The 22023-nt window shown below is 38.9% G+C and overlaps 1 protein-coding gene across 5 annotated transcripts in view; it reads right to left on the bottom strand.

Moving 5' to 3' along the window:
- plcb4b (phospholipase C, beta 4b) overlaps window positions 1-22023 on the bottom strand; it is a 147960-nt gene that overhangs the window by 60834 nt on the left and 65103 nt on the right. For all 5 annotated transcript variants that reach the window (XM_088089180.1, XM_088089179.1, XM_088089181.1 and 2 more), the window contains 11 exons: window positions 21282-21341; window positions 17663-17806; window positions 11879-11958; window positions 10432-10485; window positions 10245-10326; window positions 9794-9894; window positions 9301-9358; window positions 8146-8254; window positions 6736-6946; window positions 6263-6356; window positions 5937-6016 (listed from right to left, as the gene is read on the bottom strand). In XM_088089180.1, the coding sequence (XP_087945306.1) occupies window positions 5937-6016; window positions 6263-6356; window positions 6736-6946; window positions 8146-8254; window positions 9301-9358; window positions 9794-9894; window positions 10245-10326; window positions 10432-10485; window positions 11879-11958; window positions 17663-17806; window positions 21282-21341 (1073 nt within the window). The remainder of the gene's footprint in view (window positions 1-5936; window positions 6017-6262; window positions 6357-6735; window positions 6947-8145; window positions 8255-9300; window positions 9359-9793; window positions 9895-10244; window positions 10327-10431; window positions 10486-11878; window positions 11959-17662; window positions 17807-21281; window positions 21342-22023) is intronic.

The following is a 22023-nucleotide window of genomic DNA, read 5'->3' as shown; positions in this document are numbered from 1 at the left end:
TATTTCAACATTGTACACTATAACAAGACTCTACATGCTATTCTAAGTGGTTTTCAGCTGTTTTTGGAACATGTCATATTTTGACATTTTTCGCCATAGTATAGCCTTGCTTCTTTGGTCATTTTTTGGACATGTAATTTTATGGGGTTTTTGGTCGTTTTTGGATGTTATTTCAACATTGTACACTATAACAAGACTCTACATGCTATTCTAAGTGGTTTTCAGCTGTTTTTGGAACATGTCATATTTTGACATTTTTTCGCCATTGTATAGCCTTGCTTCTTTGGTCATTTTTTGGACATGTAATTTTATGGGGTTTTTGGTTGTTTTTGGATGTTATTTCAACATTGTACACTATAACAAGACTCTACATGCTATTCTAAGTGGTTTTCAGCTGTTTTGGAACATGTCATATTTTGACATTTTTCGCCATAGTATAGCCTTGCTTCTTTGGTCATTTTTGACATGTCATTTTTGGGGGTTTTTTAGTCGTTTTTTGAAGTTTTTTCAACATTGTACACTATAACAAGACTCTACATGCTATTCTAAGTGGTTTTCAGCTGTTTTTGGAACATGTCATATTTTGACATTTTTTTCGCCATAGTATAGCCTTGCTTCTTTGGTCATTTTTTTGACATGTCATTTTTGGGTTTTTTTTAGTTGTTTTTGGATGTTATTTCAACATTGTACACTATAACAAGACTCTACATGCTATTCTAAGTGGTTTTCAGCTGTTTTTGGAACATGTCATATTTTGACATTTTTTTTCGCCATAGTATAGCCTTGCTTCTTTGGTCATTTTTTGTACATGTTATTTTATGGGGTTTTTAGTCGTTTTTGGATGTTATTTCAACATTGTACACTATAACAAGACTCTACATGCTATTCTAAGTGGTTTTCAGCTGTTTTTGGAACATGTCATATTTTGACATTTTTTTTCGCCATAGTATAGCCTTGCTTCTTTGGTCATTTTTTGGACATGTAATTTTATTGGGTTTTTGGGCGTTTTTGGATGTTATTTCAGCATTGTACACTATAACAAGACTCTACATGCTATTCTAAGTGGTTTTCAGCTGTTTTTGGAACATGTCATATTTTGACATTTTTCGCCATAGTATAGCCTTGCTTCTTTGGTCATTTTTTGTACATGTTATTTTATGGGGTTTTTGGTCGTTTTTGGATGTTATTTCAACATTGTACACTATAACAAGACTCTACATGCTATTCTAAGTGGTTTTCAGCTGTTTTTGGAACATGTCATATTTTGACATTTTTTTTCGCCATAGTATAGCCTTGCTTCTTTGGTCGTTTTTTTGACATGTCATTTTTGGGGTTTTTTAGTCGTTTTTTGAAGTTTTTTCAACATTGTACACTATAACAAGACTCTACATGCTATTCTAAGTGGTTTTCAGCTGTTTTTGGAACATGTCATATTTTGACATTTTTTCGCCATAGTATAGCCTTGCTTCTTTGGTCATTTTTTGACATGTCATTTTATGGGTTTTTAGTTGTTTTTGGATGTTATTTCAACATTGTACAATATAACAAGACTCTACATGCTATTCTAAGTGGTTTTCAGCTGTTTTTGGAACATGTCATATTTTGACATTTTTTTTCGCCATAGTATAGCCTTGCTTCTTTGGTCATTTTTTGTACATGTTATTTTATGGGGTTTTTGGTCGTTTTTGGATGTTATTTCAGCATTGTACACTATAACAAGACTCTACATGCTATTCTAAGTGGTTTTCAGCTGTTTTTGGAACATGTCATATTTTGACATTTTTTTTCGCCATAGTATAGCCTTGCTTCTTTGGTCGTTTTTTTGACATGTCATTTTTGGGGGTTTTTTAGTCGTTTTTTGAAGTTTTTTCAACATTGTACACTATAACAAGACTCTACATGCTATTCTAAGTGGTTTTCAGCTGTTTTTGGAACATGTCATATTTTGACATTTTTCGCCATAGTATAGCCTTGCTTCTTTCGTCATTTTTTGTACATGTTATTTTATGGGGTTTTTGGTCGTTTTTGGATGTTATTTCAACATTGTACACTATAACAAGACTCTACATGCTATTCTAAGTGGTTTTCAGCTGTTTTTGGAACATGTCATATTTTGACATTTTTTTCGCCATAGTATAGCCTTGCTTCTTTGGTCATTTTTTGTACATGTTATTTTATGGGGTTTTTGGTCGTTTTTGGATGTTATTTCAACATTGTACACTATAACAAGACTCTACATGCTATTCTAAGTGGTTTTCAGCTGTTTTTGGAACATGTCATATTTTGACATTTTTTTCGCCATAGTATAGCCTTGCTTCTTTGGTCATTTTTTGGACATGTAATTTTATTGGGTTTTTGGGCGTTTTTGGATGTTATTTCAGCATTGTACACTATAACAAGACTCTACATGCTATTCTAAGTGGTTTTCAGCTGTTTTTGGAACATGTCATATTTTGACATTTTTTTTCGCCATAGTATAGCCTTGCTTCTTTGGTCGTTTTTTTGACATGTCATTTTTGGGGTTTTTTAGTCGTTTTTTGAAGTTTTTTCAACATTGTACACTATAACAAGACTCTACATGCTATTCTAAGTGGTTTTCAGCTGTTTTTGGAACATGTCATATTTTGACATTTTTCGCCATAGTATAGCCTTGCTTCTTTGGTCATTTTTTTGACATGTCATTTTTGGGTTTTTTTTAGTCGTTTTTTGAAGTTTTTTCAACATTGTACACTATAACAAGACTCTACATGCTATTCTAAGTGGTTTTCAGCTGTTTTTGGAACATGTCATATTTTGACATTTTTTTTCGCCATAGTATAGCCTTGCTTCTTTGGTCATTTTTTGGACATGTCATTTTTGGGGGTTTTTGGTCGTTTTTGGATGTTATTTCAACATTGTACACTATAACAAGACTCTACATGCTATTCTAAGTGGTTTTCAGCTGTTTTTGGAACATGTCATATTTTGACATTTTTTTCGGCATAGTATAGTCGTTCTTCTTTGGTCATTTTTTGACATGTCATTTTTGGGGTTTTTTAGTCGTTTTTTGATGTTTTTTCAACATTGTACACTATAACAAGACTCTACATGCTATTCTAAGTGGTTTTCAGCTGTTTTTGGAACATGTCATATTTTGACATTTTTTTTCGCCATAGTATAGCCTTGCTTCTTTGGTCATTTTTTGGACATGTAATTTTATTGGGTTTTTGGGCGTTTTTGGATGTTATTTCAGCATTGTACACTATAACAAGACTCTACATGCTATTCTAAGTGGTTTTCAGCTGTTTTTGGAACATGTCATATTTTGACATTTTTCGCCATAGTATAGCCTTGCTTCTTTCGTCATTTTTTTGACATGTTATTTTATGGGGTTTTTGGTCGTTTTTGGATGTTTTTTCAACATTGTACACTATAACAAGACTCTACATGCTATTCTAAGTGGTTTTCAGCTGTTTTTGGAACATGTCATATTTTGACATTTTTCGCCATAGTATAGCCTTGCTTCTTTGGTCATTTTTTGTACATGTTATTTTATGGGGTTTTTGGTCGTTTTTGGATGTTATTTCAACATTGTACACTATAACAAGACTCTACATGCTATTCTAAGTGGTTTTCAGCTGTTTTTGGAACATGTCATATTTTGACATTTTTCGCCATAGTATAGCCTTGCTTCTTTGGTTATTTTTTTGACATGTCATTTTTGGGGTTTTTTTGTCGTTTCTTAAAGTTTTTTCAACATTGTACACTATAACAAGACTGTACATAGGATGTCAGAAAAATGACCAAAGAAGCAAGGCTATAGTATGGCGCAAAATGTGAAAATATGACACGTCCCAAAAACAGCTGAAACCCACTTAGAATAGCATGTAGAGTCTTGTTATAGTGTACAATGTTGAAATAACATAAAAAATGGGACATCAACAACGGGACATGTTTCGCCATACTATAGCCTTGCTTTCTGGTCATTTTTTTGACATGCAATTTTTGGGGGTTTTGGCCGTTTTTGGATGTTCATTATTTTTTTTACATTTACATTGGATTATACAATATACTATGACTTGTTGATGACAGTTTTTACTACATATTATTGTTTGACTTTGCAAATAAAATGTCATAGGTATAGCATAGGATGATGAATAAAATCATAGTATGGTATGTTAAAAAAAATAGAGAAAAATAAAAAAATAATGAAAAAGATGCTGTAAAAAGGAAAAAGAAAAACTAGCATAGCATGTCGAAAAGTCATAGTATAGAATGTCACCAAAATTTTAAAAAAATGTCACAGTATAGCCTGCAAAAAAGTGAAGAAAAAAGTTTTGAACATCATTTTTTAAAAAAAACCTGAAGAAAGGAAAAAACAGCCGTGTGTGTCAAAAAAGTCAGTAAGATCAGACAGAACCCCTGCAAAGCAGCTGGACCGGACTCTGTCTTCCCCTCCGCCCTGAAGCACTGCGCCGATCAGTTGTCTCCAGTGCTTACAGACATTTTTAACACTTCGCTGGAGACATGCCACAAGCCATCCCGCGTTAAAGCCTCCACCATTATTCCTGTCCCCAAAGGACAGGAATCCACCAAGGACCACAGGACTCAATTACTCCAGACCTGTTGCCTTTCACACCTAAAACTCATCACGGACCCTCTTCTGGACCCCCTGCAGTTCACCAACAGAGCCAACAGGTCTGTAGACGACACTGTCAACCTGGCCCTCCACTTCATCCTCGAGCATCTGGACTCAGCAGGAACCTACGCCAGGATCCTGTTTGTGGATTTCAGCTCTGCTTTTAACACAATAATCCCGGCCCTGCTAGAGGACAATCTCTCCCAGCACAATGTCCCTGACTCCACCTGCAGGTGGATCACAGACTCTGCGTCTGACAGGAAGCAGCAGACTGACAGCAGAACCATCAGCAGGGTCTCCCCTCAAGGCTGCGCTCTTTCTCCTTTCCTTTTCTCCCTGTGCACCAGCAGCTGCAGAGAGGGTGACCTGCCATCTCTCCATGACCTGTACACCTCCAGGGCCCTGAGGCGTGTAGGTAAAATTGTGGCAGACCCCCCTCAGCCCGGACACGGACTTTTTGAGACCCTCCCCTCTGGAAAGAGGCTGCTGTCCATCAGGACCAAAACCTCAAGACTCCAGAACAGTTTCTTCCTCTCTGCTGTCACCATCATGAACAACACTCTGGCCTCCTCCTCCTCCACCGCCCATTTTTATGCGTTACCTAAACGCACACTGGACTGGATTTCTTTACATGCACACTGTCAGTTAACTTATTTATTTTGACTGTTGTTACTTTGCACTGTAAAACCAACTTCTGCACATCTGTATTTCCTCCATTGCACCTTTTGTACATACATTTGGTTCTTTATATTCTATTTTTTAATTTTCTATTTTTAAACTGCTTCTATATTTTGATCTCTTATACTATTTAAATTCATTATTTTTTATTCTTCCTTTATGTTAATTGTTTTGCACCAAAACACCAAGTCAAATTCCTTGTATATGTAAATGTACTTGTCAATAAAACCGGATTGTGATTCTGAGATAAGTATTGTATTTGTGGTCCCTTTCAGAGGTAGGTTTTATAAAGAAATAGTTATTAGAGTGAGTGCTGTTAATCTACATAATGCAAACAGGTTAAGTGCAAGTATTAAGTATTTAAAGTATTAAGACAATATAAGATTCAGTAGTATGTTTAAAGATGTGTTTCTTGCAGAATAACACTAATTTTGACAAAAATATATTAAAAGATAGACAAATTAAATTAGATAAAATTGTTTAGGCAATTAAGATCTCACAAAATCCAAATTCAAGACTATTTTAGGCCTAATATTTATATATGTACTGTATTTTCTTCTTAATTACTAAATCAGAAATGACCAAAATTGCAAAATCATGATGCATATACACCCTTGTTTATTAATAATTGCAAACATACCTGCAATGGTTTTCAAAGGACAAAATAACCGGGTAATCTGAGGTCACAAATGCTGTCTCCTTGATGGCTTGGATTACATCCTGTTAGGAGAGGAGGAAGAAAAAAAGATGAAGCATGAAAAGACGTAATGAAAGGAGGAAGAGGACAAAGCCGTGATGTATGCAATATCACACTGTCAACACAAGGTGGCAGGCAAACACAGTGCAATAATACTGAAGCAGCCAGAAAAAGACTCAGCTGTGGAAGTGAACAGCAGGACTATATTTCTGTATCTGTGTGTGTGTGTGTGTGTGTGTGTGTGTGTGTGTGCATGTGCGTGCGTTCACCTTGAACAGGATATCTGTGCACATGGCCTTGCCATGAGTGATAATGGGCTCCTGGTCCTCTCCTTTCCCGTCCCAGCAGTCCAGCTCCACACATCTGACAGCATGAAAAGCACAAACGAAGGGATCGACTGATGATGTACACGTAATATAAAGTGCATGTATAATTCATTAAATTATAATTATACCATGATTTTATAGTGTTTGTATATGTGTCTACTGTATGTGATGTTTTGTCTTTTATATTGACCCAGAGTCTTAAATAAAGGATTGAATTGAATTGTATCGTAATAGAGTGCTGCAGGAATCAGCACTAAAGCCTTGAAATGAATCATTTTTGCAAGTCCGCTTCGCTCATATCAAAGTCTGTGGGTTTTTTAAAAGATGCCGAAAATACAGTCTATGGTTAAAGGTGGACTCGGCACTTCTGCAGAAAGAGAGTCAATCCTGGGTTGTCAAGGGACGACCTTACGTACCTGCATCCAGACAGCAGGACCTGGCGGTACATCTCTACTGAAGACTTCCCTCCAAACTGTCGCCCTGTCAGGTAGGTGTTGTGGGAGGAGCTGATGAAGTAGTGGGCCAGCGGCTGGTCCATTTCCTGATACAGCTCAAGCCGGTCCAAGAAAACTGGAGCATTTTCATCTGACATCAGGTACCGGCAGAACCCATCGCTGGACATTAACCCTGTGGGCAAAAGTTAACAGGACTGAGAGTAAATCTCAATGGTTTTTTGTATGTTAATAACAGCTGGTGGCAAAAATTCAATTCTCGATAAAGAAATGAAACTTATCACTTGAGACGATAAATATTTTTTACCTTGATATAACATGAGAAAAATCATTTGTAATTATGAACTGAAATAAACTTCAAAGAAAACATTATATATATTTATCACTTTTTCAGATGTATGATGGCTTTTAATTTAGACTGCTTATGCTTGATTTATTCACTGCTTCAGTATGTGTTTTGCTTGGGTTTATACATAATTTGTACCTTACAAAGATATTAAAGGGACAACCCATTATTTTATTTTATTTTTTTCTGGATGGTTGTTATTTTATTTTAGAGCATCCTGTCTGATCTCTTAAAATTCAAACAATTAAATGTTGGGAAAAAATATTGTATAAAATGTCATAAAATCATTCTAAAAAACAACATGGAATAGTATGTCACAAAAAGATCATAAAAAATGTCAGTGTAGTATGACACCAAAATCATGGAAAAAAGGTCATAGCGTAGTGTGTCAATAAATTATATTATGTCAAAAGATGTCATATTATAATATATATAAAAAACTGAAAAAAGAAAGTCGTAGTATAGCATGTTGTCTTAGTACAGTATGTTGAAAAAAATCAAAATAATAAAAAAGGCATATTATACTATGTCAAAAAAACAGTAAATGTGAAAAAAGTGACATGATATAATACAGATAAGCATGTAGAAAAAAAGTCATAGTATGTCATAAGAGGGAAAAACATATAAAATAACATCTCAAAAGAAGTACATCAAATTAAGTCTACTGTGGCGAAAAATCTGTCAAAAAAGTCATAGTATAGCATGTTGAGAAAAATGACAAAAATGTCACAGTAAAGTATGTAAAAAAATGACTTCCTATCAATAAACAGTAAAAAAACTCTTAGTTAATGGCCTAGTAATGGTCATGCAGAATAATGTTTAGTAAATTCTTTATGACTAATAAAGGGCCAACATGTTAAAATTAAAATAAAGTGTTGCCAAACAGGTAAAATAAGACAAAGGCTGAAAATAATCTGGTTTTGCAGATAACCTGGCATTACATGCTGTAGTCTCAAAGGAGCACAGGCAGATGGCAGCAGAGCCTAAATATCTCTCTGCCTCATCTTTCCCTCCACACCTCTTCTCACCTTTCTTCTTCAGCTCATCGTCTCTCTCGTACTTCTCGACGATCTGCATGGCTCTCTTAGGGTCATAGAACGGGAACAGGATCTCGTTTAACCGAGGGTCACGCTGATTCTGAGGGGCACCACGCAAACACAGATTAGTCCACAAACGCCGTGTTTTTTTTTGTGTCCAATCAAACTGGACAAAAAACACCCTCCACGGACACGCAAGACAGGAGCAACTTAATGCAACATGGAGAAAGATATCGACAGTGCTCATTTTAACAGCTGTCATTTTTCATATTTTGGTTCTCATAATGTAAATTAATAATTATTGTGGCCTTAAATGGAGAGCACTCGGGTATAAACAGGACGTAAACAAACAAAATTCAACTCTGAACTGTTAAGAAACTGTGAGCCATGCTCACAGGTGCGGTGATCAAGTGTTTGCTTAAAAGCGGGAGTTTCATACGTGTTCGGAGAGGTTCAAGGCAGCGCTACTTCAACAACACAAACAGCATCAAAACATCATTATGATGCCAGAGCCCACTCACAAAGCCAGGTGGGAATTAATCTAACCAAAGCTTTGGCTCGTTTGGCGGGTCTAAAGCGTGATGCACAGGACTGGGCATGAAGCAGCAACACACACACACACACACACACACACACACACACACACACACACACACACACACACACACACACACACACACACACACACACACACGCACACACACGCACGCCGACTTCACAGTGGAGGGAACTAAGCAGGGATTCATCCCAACAGAGGAGCACGGCCACAGAAAAACACACACAAGACAGCAGGAAACGAGATGAGCCGAGCAGGAAGCAACAGGACGGAAAAACCTCTACCCTCCCGTTGCTATGGCAACACCAATCAGAGACGAGGAGGCATGCCGCGGTAGGGAGAACATGGGGAATGGGATGAGGGCGGGAATGCAGAACAGGGGGTTGGAAGTTGCCCTTGCAGGTTGACTGGAGGTTAAATATTTTGTTCGCTTCTTTTTCCTTTTTTTTGTCGCTAATGGACTTTTAATGAGGGTCGTTTGATGTGCAGTCTGCGCTGGAGGGCAACTTCCACCCAGAGCGGGATCGGGGGGGACGCAGAGAGGGTCACAAGCAAAACACAGAGAAGTTAATGAATGATAAAGAGCTTACTTCATTCAGAAAGCTGACTAACTGGTCTACAGTTAAATAATCACTTTTGTTCCCATTGCTGCAAAGGAATTAATTAGAAAAAAAACAAAATGTTATGCTTCTTAAAAGAGACACCCTCACAGTCAATCACACAGTTAAAATTAGAAATCCATCTTTAAAAAAAAAGGGATCATTCTTAAATGTTACACGTTTAGTAATAACATGTTAATCATCACTCATAATTAAACTGTGGAAGCAGGTTAGGCTGTCCGGACAGTTAGTGCAGCAGGCGCAGAAACATCGCCCTGATTATCTCCAACAAGATGCAGCAGCTCACATTTGGGGAATATTTTAACGGTGGATATATCAGTGTTCTGTTCAGGCAACTCAAAGCTGCTGCTGTTAAGTCGTTTATTTGGAGGACTGATCATGTCATAGTATTAATTTTCAGGGATAAAGTCATTACAGTCGCAAAGAAGAGGGCAGGCAAATATGAATAAAAAAGGGGGCTCACATTTTCTTGAAGAGCTCCTCGATGTCTGTGCGAGGGCAGATCTTCTGTGTGAGCGCGTAGAAAATGTCAAAAGTGAAATCTGCTGGTTCAATCTCGTCATTCTGTGGAGGATAAACAGACCCGCCATTCGTTACCATGAGAGCTGTAAACGTACAGTTGTAAGAGACGGTTCACCCCAAAATTAAACGTACACATTTTTCATCGTACCTGTAGTGCTATTTATCAATCTAAGCAAGGCAAGTTTTTTTAGATGGTACAAAGCATGCCTTAAGGCGCTTTATAAATAGTCATTTTAATTTGATCTTTAAAGTCCAATGTCAAAACAATCTAGACTGATAAACAGCGAAACATTTAGGAGGAAAAGTATTCTGATTTTTGAGGTGACCTGTCCCTTTAAAGTGTCACATGTGATCGATCTGACCGCGACAGTCTACGGTCAGTGATGTCTGACCTTTCCACTCGGAAGGCCAAGATCCTTTAAAGCCTGAAAGATCCCCTTCTCTGTCTTTCCTGATGCAAATGTTCGAGTAATGCTGTGAGAGAAAGGAGAGAGGGAAAGAAAAATGCTGAGTGAGACAAACTGGAGTAAAATGGCACAGCGCTTCAGTTAAACACATATCTCATTATTTTATTCTCACCCTCTCACAGGAATCTTCCCATTCACGTTGGTCAGGAAGCACATTCTCATCCAACTAAACAAGAACAAATAATGACGCAGAGAAAAGCACAGATTAGAGAAAGGGCTGATGTCTTACCAGAATTATATGGCATACATGTTAAAGATAAACAAAACTGAATTTAAAGGAATACTTCACCCAGAGAATGAGCTTTTATTCATCAATTGCCCCCCCCCCCGCCATATACCATAACAAGACTCGACATGCTATACTATGTTGAAAAAATATCCAAAAACAGCCAAAAACCCAAAACAATTGCATGTCCAAAAAATGAAGCAAGGCTGTAGTATGATGAAAACAGCTGAAAACCCCTATATACAGCCTGTAGAGTCTTCTTATAGTATATAATGTTGAAAAAACTTCCAAAATCGGCCAAAAACCCAATCAAAATAACATGTTGAAAAAATGACCAAAGAAGCAAGGCTATAGCATGGCGAAAAACGTCCAAATATGACATGTCCCAAAAATAGCTGAAAACCACTTAGAGTAGTATGTAGAGTCTTGTTTTAGTGTACAATGCTGAAATAACATCCAAAAACGACTAAAAACCCAGAAAAATTGCATGTCAAAAAAATGACCAAAGAAGCAAGGCTATAGTATGGCGAAAAATGTCAAAATATGACATGTTCCAAAGATAATTAAAAACCACTTAGACTAGCATGTAGAATCTTTTTATAGTGTTCAATGCTGAAATACCATCCAAAAACAGCCAAAAACCCAATAAAATAGCATGTTGAAAAAATGATGAAAGAAGCAAGGCTATACTATGGCGAAAAATGTCAAAATATGACATGTTCCAAAAACAGCTGAAAACCACTTAGAATAGCATGTCTTGTTGTAGTGTCCAATGTTTAAAAAACTTCCAAAAACGGCCAAAAACCCCCCAAAATAGAATGTTGAAAAACCCATAAACAGTTAAAAACCACTTAGTATTGTTGTAGTACAGCATGTCGAGTCTTGTTATAGTATAGCATGTCAAAAAAACAAACAAACAAACTACCGCTGATACAGATAATCAGCAAAAGTCTAATATTGGCCTCGATAATCGGCCAGGTTGATTATCTGTCGACCCCTACAATAGTTTGGCTTTGAAGTGAGTATGGATAAATCTTACGTTCAGCTCAGTTTTAAGTAAAGTATTAGCAACATGTTTGGGAGGTACTGAGCATACATGGATATAGGTTTGCTGTTGTTAAACATGAACCCCTATTATGTCAATTCATCGAGAATATGCTCTGCTTTGGATTCTTGTTCACCGTGGAGGCATGAAAGAGAAAGTTTTCATCCTGAAGTCAACATAACTGGCTGAGTAACTAATATACAAATGATTGATCATTTTGCGGGTGAAATATTCCTTTACGATGAGCTCATTGAGACGTTTTGAATCTGTGCTGTAAAATGCACTCACTGTTTCTTCAGGCAGGTCATTGGACAGACGTTGTTGGCCTTAAAGTTGTGAATCACTGACCTCAAACCCTCGATCCACTTCTGCAAACAAACAAGCAGAAATATTCAGGACACACACTCTCAACACACTGACCAACTGAAGCCTACACACACACACACACACACACACACACACACACACACACACACACACACACACACACACACACACAGCTGCAGAGAGTTTGCATTGTGTTTAGAAGTGAACGTCTTCGGGGAAATAAACACAAGCAATTGCCTCTTAATTCACACACACACACACACACACACACACACACACACACACACACACACACACACACACACACACCTTGTCAGGATAATCAGGAAAACACACGCACATACACACACGAGCACACACACACTGATAAACACAGTGAGCTGTTGCAAGGCTCTGCAGTGACAGTAAACAAATAGTTAGAGAAGGCCTTGGTACTTTACATAAATACACCGCCGACTGCATCAACACAAATGTCACCGAGGACGATATTCTGAACACTTTCCGTCTCCGAATGTCTTCGATTCTAACGCTCCCTCTCGGTGCTCCGTCTGTCCTCCTCTTCCACGGAAAATTAATACTGACATCATCATTAAAACGACATTAAACAAGATCACGGGTGCAGCAGGGGTGGTCTGTTTGGGCATGTGGCGTCCATGAAGCTGCGGGTGTCTGCTGATGTAAATAACTCTGTCATCTCCCGAGGTCTGCTACTTAGGGCCACCTGCATGCTGGGAAGTGGTGATGGTGTGTGTGTGTGTGAGAGGGAGGGGGCAGAAATGGCAGGATTGAATGTGTGGAGGACGAGGATGTGTACCTGGATATGTGTGTGTGTGTGTGTGTGTGTGTGTGTGTGTGTGTGTGTGTGTGTGTGTGTCACTGTGCTGAAGGCTGCTGCAGGAATATCATTGGCAGCCCTGTGGCGGCGAGCTCTGCAGAGCGCAAACATCGTTTATAACAGCCATCACCACACAAACACCCTCTCATGAGCGATGCAGAAACACCAACGCTGCTTTGCCAAATAAACAGATCTGAGGCGGCACAAAGCTCGAGTTTACAGTTTGGTTCGGTCGTGATTTCGAGTCCTGGGGACGTTTTTTTTCCCGATAGATGCGGCATCTTCAGAGGATCATTTTGGAAGATTAAGCAGGATATATTGCCAAAAATTGAATACAATATTATGTACGTTTTCTTAAGTGTATAATCACCTGAAAAGAATCGTGTTTTCGTCATCTTAGAATGAGCTGTTTATATCGACATGGAGTCGTCATTATTGTTTATTCTGCTGTTTGTTTTGTTTTATTACGTTTTTTTGTTTATTTTGTCTTTCTTTCTTGCCTGTTGTGTATGTACGGTCTGGTAGAGTGCTAAACTGAATTGCTCTTTTGGATAAATAAAGTTGTCTGAATCTGAATCGTCTACAAAGATCGCCGTGTTGAACCAGCATGTTTCTACAGTAGCCCAGAATGGACAAACCAAGCTCGGACTCTAGACTGGACCATTTGCATTTTGGCATTATCCACTGAAGCTAGCAGCCTCTCCGCATTCAAAAAACACAGACTTTCTTCAGTGTTTTTATCAGTTTTAATCAGCGGGTCTGTTTTGCTTTGGCTCCCGATAAAAACCTCCCGAACATCTCAATACTCTCAGAGCTCCTGATGTCGCCTAAACATTTCTCTCAAGGAGTCCAGCGCAGGAGTGATTTAGGAAAGGTCTCAGCTCTGAGCAAAGAAGAGACAGATGAGGAGCTTTCTTCAGAGCTAAGATGCCTTAAGTGTCGTCTGTACCAGGATCTAGTCTTAACTATAAGGGAAAATTCTCAGAAATCGTCAAAATTTTCAGAGTTTCCTAAAAATCTCGTCACTAAGAACAGCTGGAAGCTTTGTGAATTTGTAAGCTATCAGAGAAAAGGTGAGCACACAGCAGCAGGTGCTGGTCCATCCCCAACACGCAGAACAGCGTATGAGAAACACTGATTTGTAAAGTAAAACTGCTTCATTCAGTGTTTTTACCGGTTTTAATCTCTTGCTCTGTTTGTTTTGGAGAGGAAGAAACCTCTGTGGATAATTCAGAAGCTGAAAAAAACCTCCTAACAATAAAAATCGAAGGAATTCCAACCAGAAGTCGATGCTCGGTACAATGAAAAAGTTTCTGTTGGTTGAAATCTACAATCTTAGTTGCTAGATGCCACTAAACCCCCAAATCTTACATGCTGTTCCTTAAAATACGATACATTAATGTCTCCCTCAAGTCTTGTTGGTATTAATCATTCTCGTTTTGCTCTGTTCCTGCCGGTGGGCTCCTTTTACATTTCTCAGCATTTGAGTAATCTTCGTAGACAAACAATTGTGGATGACATAAACAAAGACTCAGACATTCATTTACATAAAAACTACTTTTATCGTATTTACTCGGGACTGACAACCCTGAGGCCGAGGAAAATTACACTCACTTTCAGTTGTCAGAGCACTTTTTCTTGCTTCGGCTCTGTGTCTTTCAATTACTGCAAAGTCTTTGGGCTTCATGAGATTTGTCACTAAGTAAAAGATAGCTGACTGTTATTGTTTCCTTTAGTCTCTTTTCTTGAAATTGAAGCTGCCAGTAATGTTGAACAGTCATATTAACCTTTGCCACAAGCTCAGACGATAATGCTGATGATACTTTATACTTTTTATCTTTTCCAAATCCCAAGAAAAGACCAAAAATGACGTCGAGTATGTTTACATGCACGCTAACATTCCACTTTTATTCCAATTATGACTTGACAAGCATTATTCTGAATGTAGCATTTACTAATTAGGACATGTGGGATACTCAATTAAATTCTTTTTATAAAGCCCGGCATCACAAATCACACTTAGCTTCAGAGGGCTTTACAGCGAACAACATCCCTCTGACAAATATGGAAAAACCCTCCAAAAAACCCATTAACAGGGTAAATATGGTAGAAGCCTGAGGAAGAACAGCTGAGGAAGGATCCCTTTTCCAGGACGGACAGACGTGCAATTAATGACATGTTTACAGAACAATAAAATTACAGTGATGAATACAACAAAATGCTGGTATTATTAAAGTTTCAGGAGTATTTTGTGGACATGCACAGTGTGCATTCAGAAAATGTGTATCTACTGTAGTGAGAAGCAGAAGACGGCTTCTTGCCTGTTTACGGTCGGTTTTGTGCCGCCAACAGTTTGCAAGGCCAAAGTAAAAACCCACATTTCTCGTCAGGAGAACAAACAAACCTACTTTTAAACAACATGAAAGACAAGGCTCCTTCAGCTTAAGGCAGGTCAGATTTAAGGTTTTTTAAGACTTTTTTAAAGCCATTTGGAATAAAATGTAAGAATAATGTTACAGTAAAAGAAAATGTATGGAGATGGTGCCTGTTTTTCCAACATATTTATTCCGACATACAGCATGATTTTTTTTGGTATTGTTAAAAGGGGCATTTACTAAATTATATATTTTTAAAAACATGTTACCAATTATTTCAAGACTTTATGATGCAACATCAGAAAATTATGATTCATAAAATCCTTCCTCCCATGTCTTAGTGTTTTTGTCTTCTAAAACTTTTTAAGGATCCGTTGGAACGATGTTGAATATCAACAGTTTATTTAAAATAAGCAAACATCACAATTTTGACCTTTTTAAGGCAGCTGAGGTTATGAAACAGACTGTGACAGACACAAAATGGAACAAGTGGCTCCAGACTTCATACTTTTCAGTATTTTGGTGTGTGAACAACATGTTAGGACACGTTAATCAGAGTGTTCACGGTTGCATTAAACAGGCGTATTAGTGAAATATTCATTTTCCTCAGCCATGTAAACAACTCATATTGTCTTTTTTGTAATAAGGGTAAAATATGGAACAGAATATTCTGTGCATGTAAACAAAGTTGATGAATATATTTGACTAAGATGTCTTGGTTGTGCTGAGGCCTGATAGCGTTTATTCCTCTGTGCCTCAGACCTACGTTATTGTCAAAAACTAAAAAACACATCACTGTCACCTGAGTGACGTGTCTTAATCATGACAAACATGAGCACTGTAGTTTATTTTGATTCAATCCCACTTTCTCCATCCTGCTGCCGTAAATACTCACTAGCGTCCCAAATGTGGATTAATCTGCGGCTAAAAATAGATCCCAACAAATTGGTACTGTTGCATAAAAACTGTCCCAGCTGTTATAGGAAATTACTTTGCCTTTTAAAATGAAGTTTAAATTTGTGACTCATTGCAAAAGATTTACAACTCTAATGGGAATAAATGGACTTGGAGAACCACTGACAGGGACGGGCAGGTGTCGATCTTTTTATAGGATTTTCTGACGATAATAAAAACAGAATAAATGTATATCTTCTCGTTTGAACAACTCTCTTTTTAATTCTCTTCATGTTGAGTATTTCCTGCACGCCGCTGCTGACGCCGCAGTTATTTTGGTTTATCTGAGAAGTATCATTCCTCAGATCGACTCAGCTCTGGTGCATTTTAACCGTACATGCAGTTGTTTATTGTGGGTTTACAAATGTGTACAATGTTTGGAGTTTTGGCAGCAGGGCTGAGCAATAATAACGTCTGCTGATTAAAACAGAGACGGAGGAGGCGGTGTCATCTGTCTCAGCCCAAAACAAACATGAACTGATGGGTGAGAAAGTGAAGCTGGAGAGGTGTTTTACTACTCAATAAGGCAGTCAGATTTTTCACACAGCTTTTTTTTTTTTTTTTTTTGCATGAGTGGGATGAAAAACAGAGAGACAGAGACAGAGAGTGGACTGAGAGCGAGACAAAAAGGATGAGAAAATAACAGCAGAAGCCTGAGTGCAGGAGGGACTCAGAGAGACAGAGATGAGGTGAGAGAGAAAAATGACTCATTCAAATGTGTCTATTTATCTGACTGAACCAAGGCCTCGTGTAGGAGTTGGCATATGAACCATTCACCCGGCAATTTGCTTTGTTTCTGAAATAAACATCTGCCATGTCGGGGTTCGTTTAAACTTTACATGACGTGGAAACGTTGAATGACTTACGGGTGTACTCAGGTGCTCAGCAGCGTTCACACATACGTTTTTTCTGACCATCAAAAACTTTCATCTAAGGGTGTTTTCACATATCGTCCTCTTTAAAAGAACCTAACTCAGTCCTCTTAAAGTGGACCAAAAAGCGGACTAACAGAATAAAAATTATCTTTGCGCTCACACTGTCGAGTCATTTGAAAGAGGACTCGGTTCTCTCTCTGATCCACATCAGCAATGATGGAGTCTCAGTCCCTTTTCTGTTCACAATGTGCTTCATCTGCATGTTTTTCGAGCTTCCCAGCACAGAAAAAAGTTATTTGGGCTAAAATACAACGGCAAAGAGCGAAACGAACCCGGAGCACTTTGTGTTCACAATGCACAAATAAACTGCACCACACAACCGAACTCAGACCGTCTCCTGTTGGGTCATTCGGTGGAAGGCGAACAATAGTTGTAAAAAGTGCCTTATCGCACAGATTAACACCGAGTCCCTTTCAGTGTTTTTGTAAAATTGATCTGAGGACATGTTGGATATAATGACAACAAAAAATGCCAGTACATACAGACATTCAAGTAAAATGTGTCCTTGTTAAGATTCACAAAATATACTTCGGATATGAAAAAACACCACATTCATTCTCGAGGTCTGCACGTCATCAGTATCATTTCGCTTTCTCAATGCCAAAAAGCACCACGCAGTGGAAACAAGGTGGATGTGTGTATTTACCCTGGCTGTTTCTGGGTTCTCCGCCACCATGAACATGAAGTTGAGGTTGACCAGGTCTGTGCCGCTGCAGATACAGATGATGCAGCCCTCCAGGTCCGCCTCCGTCTTCCCGAGGGCCTCGAAAGACGCCAAGATCTTGGGGTCCTGGGTTAAAGGGAGAAAGCGAGACGGCTAAGTGAAACTCTGTCACACAGAAACATGCACGCTCGGAGAGAAACACGGGAAACAAACGAGAGGTGCTGGCTGTCCAGGTCAGACGATCTCAGCAGAGTTAGCAGAGGAAATGGAAGAAATCTAAGGGAAGGTTTTAATCCTCTTTTCTGGTGTTGTTGCAGTAAATAGTCTCTGACAAGAAAACACAAAGGGAAGGGAGCTTAGAGAGAGCTTGCTGCTGAAATGTTTACTGGTGTTGAAAAGTATGACATACTGTATGTATCAAGCATGGGAGACTTAAAGCTTCAAGTCAGCTAAAGAAGGACACAACGGACATCCATCATGAAGAACGGATCCTAAATTCAGACCACAGAAGACAGATTTACTAACTAATAACTCATGTTGGGAATGCCACAAAGAAAAAAAGGCACTTTTTTATCGTTGGATTTGGGACTCTGCTTATTCAACCCTTTTGGAGACAGATTCTTAGACACGTGCGTAAGCGGCTGGGTAAGACACCACCAGTGTCGCCAAGAATATGTTTACTAGGAGACAGATCACGAGTACATAAAATGTCAAGAGAAGAAACCTCAGTTGTTACAGCCGGGGTCACGACAGCTGCTAGATCAATACTCAGGAGGTGGAAATCAACTAAACCCCCAGAAATGAAAGACTGGGTCAATTATATGACAAAAACGGCCTCATGTGAAAGGACCAATGTAAGGGAGACTTTTGGAATAAAATCACATTGACCCTGAAATATGAATGTTGAGATGTCTTTTTTTTGCCTGTTACTTATTTTTCTTTTATTTATTATTTTATTTTATTTTGGGGGGGATTTTTGACTTTTGTTATGCTCTATCTTGCCTTTATTCTGTTGTCATTTTATTTTTATTGTTGCCAGTGGAATTTCTCATCTGATATATTAACCTGTTGTGTACAAACCAACTCAAAATCAATAACATTTGAATTATTAAAAAAAATTTAAAAGAAATCTTAGCTGCTTTAAAAGCTGAATCCAGGTTTTGATGTGTTGAACAAAGCTGGAGAGAAACTCTTCAGACACCACTTTACCAGAGTATGAAGGATTTATGTTCTGCATCATAAACTGCTGTCCAGAAAAATAATAAAATAAAAAAATAAATACAAAAAAAAAGTGCATTGTGCAGCTGTATTATCCAGGTGAATACAAGGACCAGATTGGGACCTGGTTTCTGCAGATACTCAATTCAAATGACTTGGATCGGGGAAAAAAAATGATCAGGACATCCCTACTTTATCAGAAAATAGATAAAGACCTCGTCGTTATTCTGCTGATTTTCCTAAGAATAATCATCTGTCCTAGCCACAGCTTAATCTGAGAGAAGTACAAACTCATGTTTGATCAGTGAAAACAGAAAATCCCCTAAAACACTCTCTCGCTATCAAAAAACACAGCCCAACTCCTCCTCCTCCTCCTCTTTTTGGATTTCAGTCTGCCGCCGCCGTCACCACTGAAGACAGTAATGTATTTTTGTTATATGATTGAATTAGCAGCAACAGGCAGCAGGCTCTGCCGTTTTAAAACCCCAGCCAGCAATCATCCCATGCCATTCATCTTTTCCCGCTCATTGGATTATGTGAAACAGCTCTCGGGGGCTTGTGTAACCGCGTTAGCCTCTGAGGAGAAGCCCCGCTCTCTGTTCTTCATCTGCTGCTTACAGAACAGTGTTTGAACAAACAGGAGGAGCTGCTATCAGGCCGCACTATCTGTATACGTGCCCTTACACATGTACATACGCACACACGTCCACGCGGAGGACAGAGCAAACAGACCACCTCCTGCTGTCAACAACACATACGCAACCTGTTAATGCTCGAGCAAACAGCGCACACACCAGTGTCTCCTGTCAGGGGTTTGACTTTTACTGCTCTGACAGGTTTGCATCCTAATTAGAGGCCGCCGTCCACACGGGTTTTCCCGTAACAGCTTTCATAATTCATCTGCTCTGCAAGATGCCGAATACTACGAGATAATGTGTCACTGTCGAGGCTAAACTGCATGAATCAATATTTAATATATGGAGAAACCACTCAGGTTTGTTTGTGTGTATATCTGACTCCAAACTGGCTGAATAGAAAACTGATGCTGCTCTGAAAATACAGAACAATGCAGCCGGTGGAAGCATACTGTCTATTTCAAGATCAGGGGCCTCATTACAGGAAATACTGTTTGTTCTGTCTGAAGTTTCAAAGGTAGGAAAACTTCTGTTTTACTGTTACAGGAGCAATGGCCGAGTCCTATCTCAGACATCCTGTAATAAGCAGGGTTATTGCAGCTCAACGCAAGGTGGTTTTAAGACTTTTTAGGACTTTTAAAGACCGGTTTTTATGCTACACCAAAATTATGTCTAATTTTCTAATAACCACAATTAAAGAACAATTTTATTTTGACCACTTTCTAGGATTTTTGCACATTTCGAGGATTTTAGGACGTTTCTAAGATTTTAGCACTTGTCTAGGACTTTAGGACATTTTTAGGATTATAGCACTTGTCTAGGACGTTTCTGGGATTTTAGCATGATTCTCAGGTTTTAGGACATTTCTAGAATTTTAGGACATTAGGGGCTTAGCTAGGACCTCTTTCAGGGGCTGCGGGGATCCTCCACTGGCACTTTTAACAAACAAGCTCTATTTTGATGCTGTTTTATGTACTCGGACACCTTATGAAAACTAAAAGTATAAAAACAATTCCCAGTGTGGATCGCTTTATTTCTCATGTGAATTAAAAAACAGTTGGGATGCGACCCAACACATCCTATCCGGGGCCAGATTTGGCCACAAGTTGAGTATCGCTGGTCTATGCGATTGTAACTCAGGATTCCTAACTTACCAAAAGGCCACCTTTACAGAGAAGAGATAAAATTTCAAACTTACAGTAGGAAGTTTCTGTAATGAGGCCCCAGTTTCCTTTTACAGGATGAGGACAAGTAGCTCTGACAGAGACGGAGCGTCTTATACCCGTGGGGTTTTGATCCCACAGTGTGAACTCTTTAACCCAATGACAGCTCATCATAAAAGGGCCGAAAGCACAATGTGTCATTATTCATCTCTGGGTCAAAGGCACAGAAAAAGATTTGGATACAACCTGCAGCTAAACCCAGCTTGGGTTGTATAAATATTGATGAGTTAAATATTTCATATTATGTTCTGCTCGTGCCTCCTGGTACATCGTGTGGAGACACGCTCAGGACTGCGATCTCAGCCGAGAGTCCCAGATCAGTCGGTCGATCGATTGAGTACACCGCTGCTACCTCGGCTGATTAAAGCACGAATCGTTATTCACAAGCCTGACGATGCCGTCTCTGCAGATTTGAACAGGAGCGTCGCTGAGGGAGCAGGAGACTGGATGTTGGGTGGAGCAGGCAACAGAGCGTGAGTGTTGTAAAAACAAGAAGGGAGGAAATTGTCTTTGCCGAGGTCTCACCTTTGGGACGGCACCGACACGGATACTGTTGATGAGGGAACACTCGAGGACCTGGCCTTCCTGCAGGAGAGACACACAGAGAGATGATGAGAAATAAATTGAGGGGAGAATGTGAGAGCAGGTGAAGAGGGAGACGGCGAGAGAGCGAGACTGTGGAAATATTGAGAAAACAAGACAGATTTGTTTTGCAATCATTTTTAATACACAGAGGCAACACCAGAACCTCTCAGCACCCGACAACTACAGGTGTAAGAAAATATTGTTTTGTGAAGCTGTATCTCAAAAATGCTGTAAGATTTACATTTTTTTTTAGTTTCTGAATTTGTTTAGCTAAAGTTTTCTGCAACCACAAGTGTAATTTTACTCATGAAGGACAATGTTCATTCCTTTGCTCAGACTGCATAAGAAGAAGTGCTATAATCCAAATGGACCTGCACTTACAAAGCTTTTCTCGTCATTTCGATCACTCAAAGCACTTTCACACTACAAGTCACATTCACACATTCACACACTGGTGGCCGCGGCTGCTGTACATGGTGCCACCTGATACTCGGTTTTTAACCATCATACACAATGACACACTGATTCAACAGCCACTGAAAGCACTTCAGGGCTCATTATCTTGCCAAAGGATACTTGGACATTTTGACTGGAGGAGCCGAGGGGATCGAACTGCCAACCTCCAGATTAGAGGACGATCCGCTCTACCACCTGAGCCACCCTATTATGTGAGTAAATGTGC

Source organism: Plectropomus leopardus, chromosome 16 (genome assembly GCF_026936395.1).
Source record: "Plectropomus leopardus strain MGB_pleo_1.0 chromosome 16, ASM2693639v1, whole genome shotgun sequence".
Lineage (NCBI taxonomy): Eukaryota > Metazoa > Chordata > Actinopteri > Perciformes > Serranidae > Plectropomus > Plectropomus leopardus.
This window is presented reverse-complemented; position numbering and strand designations above follow the sequence as displayed.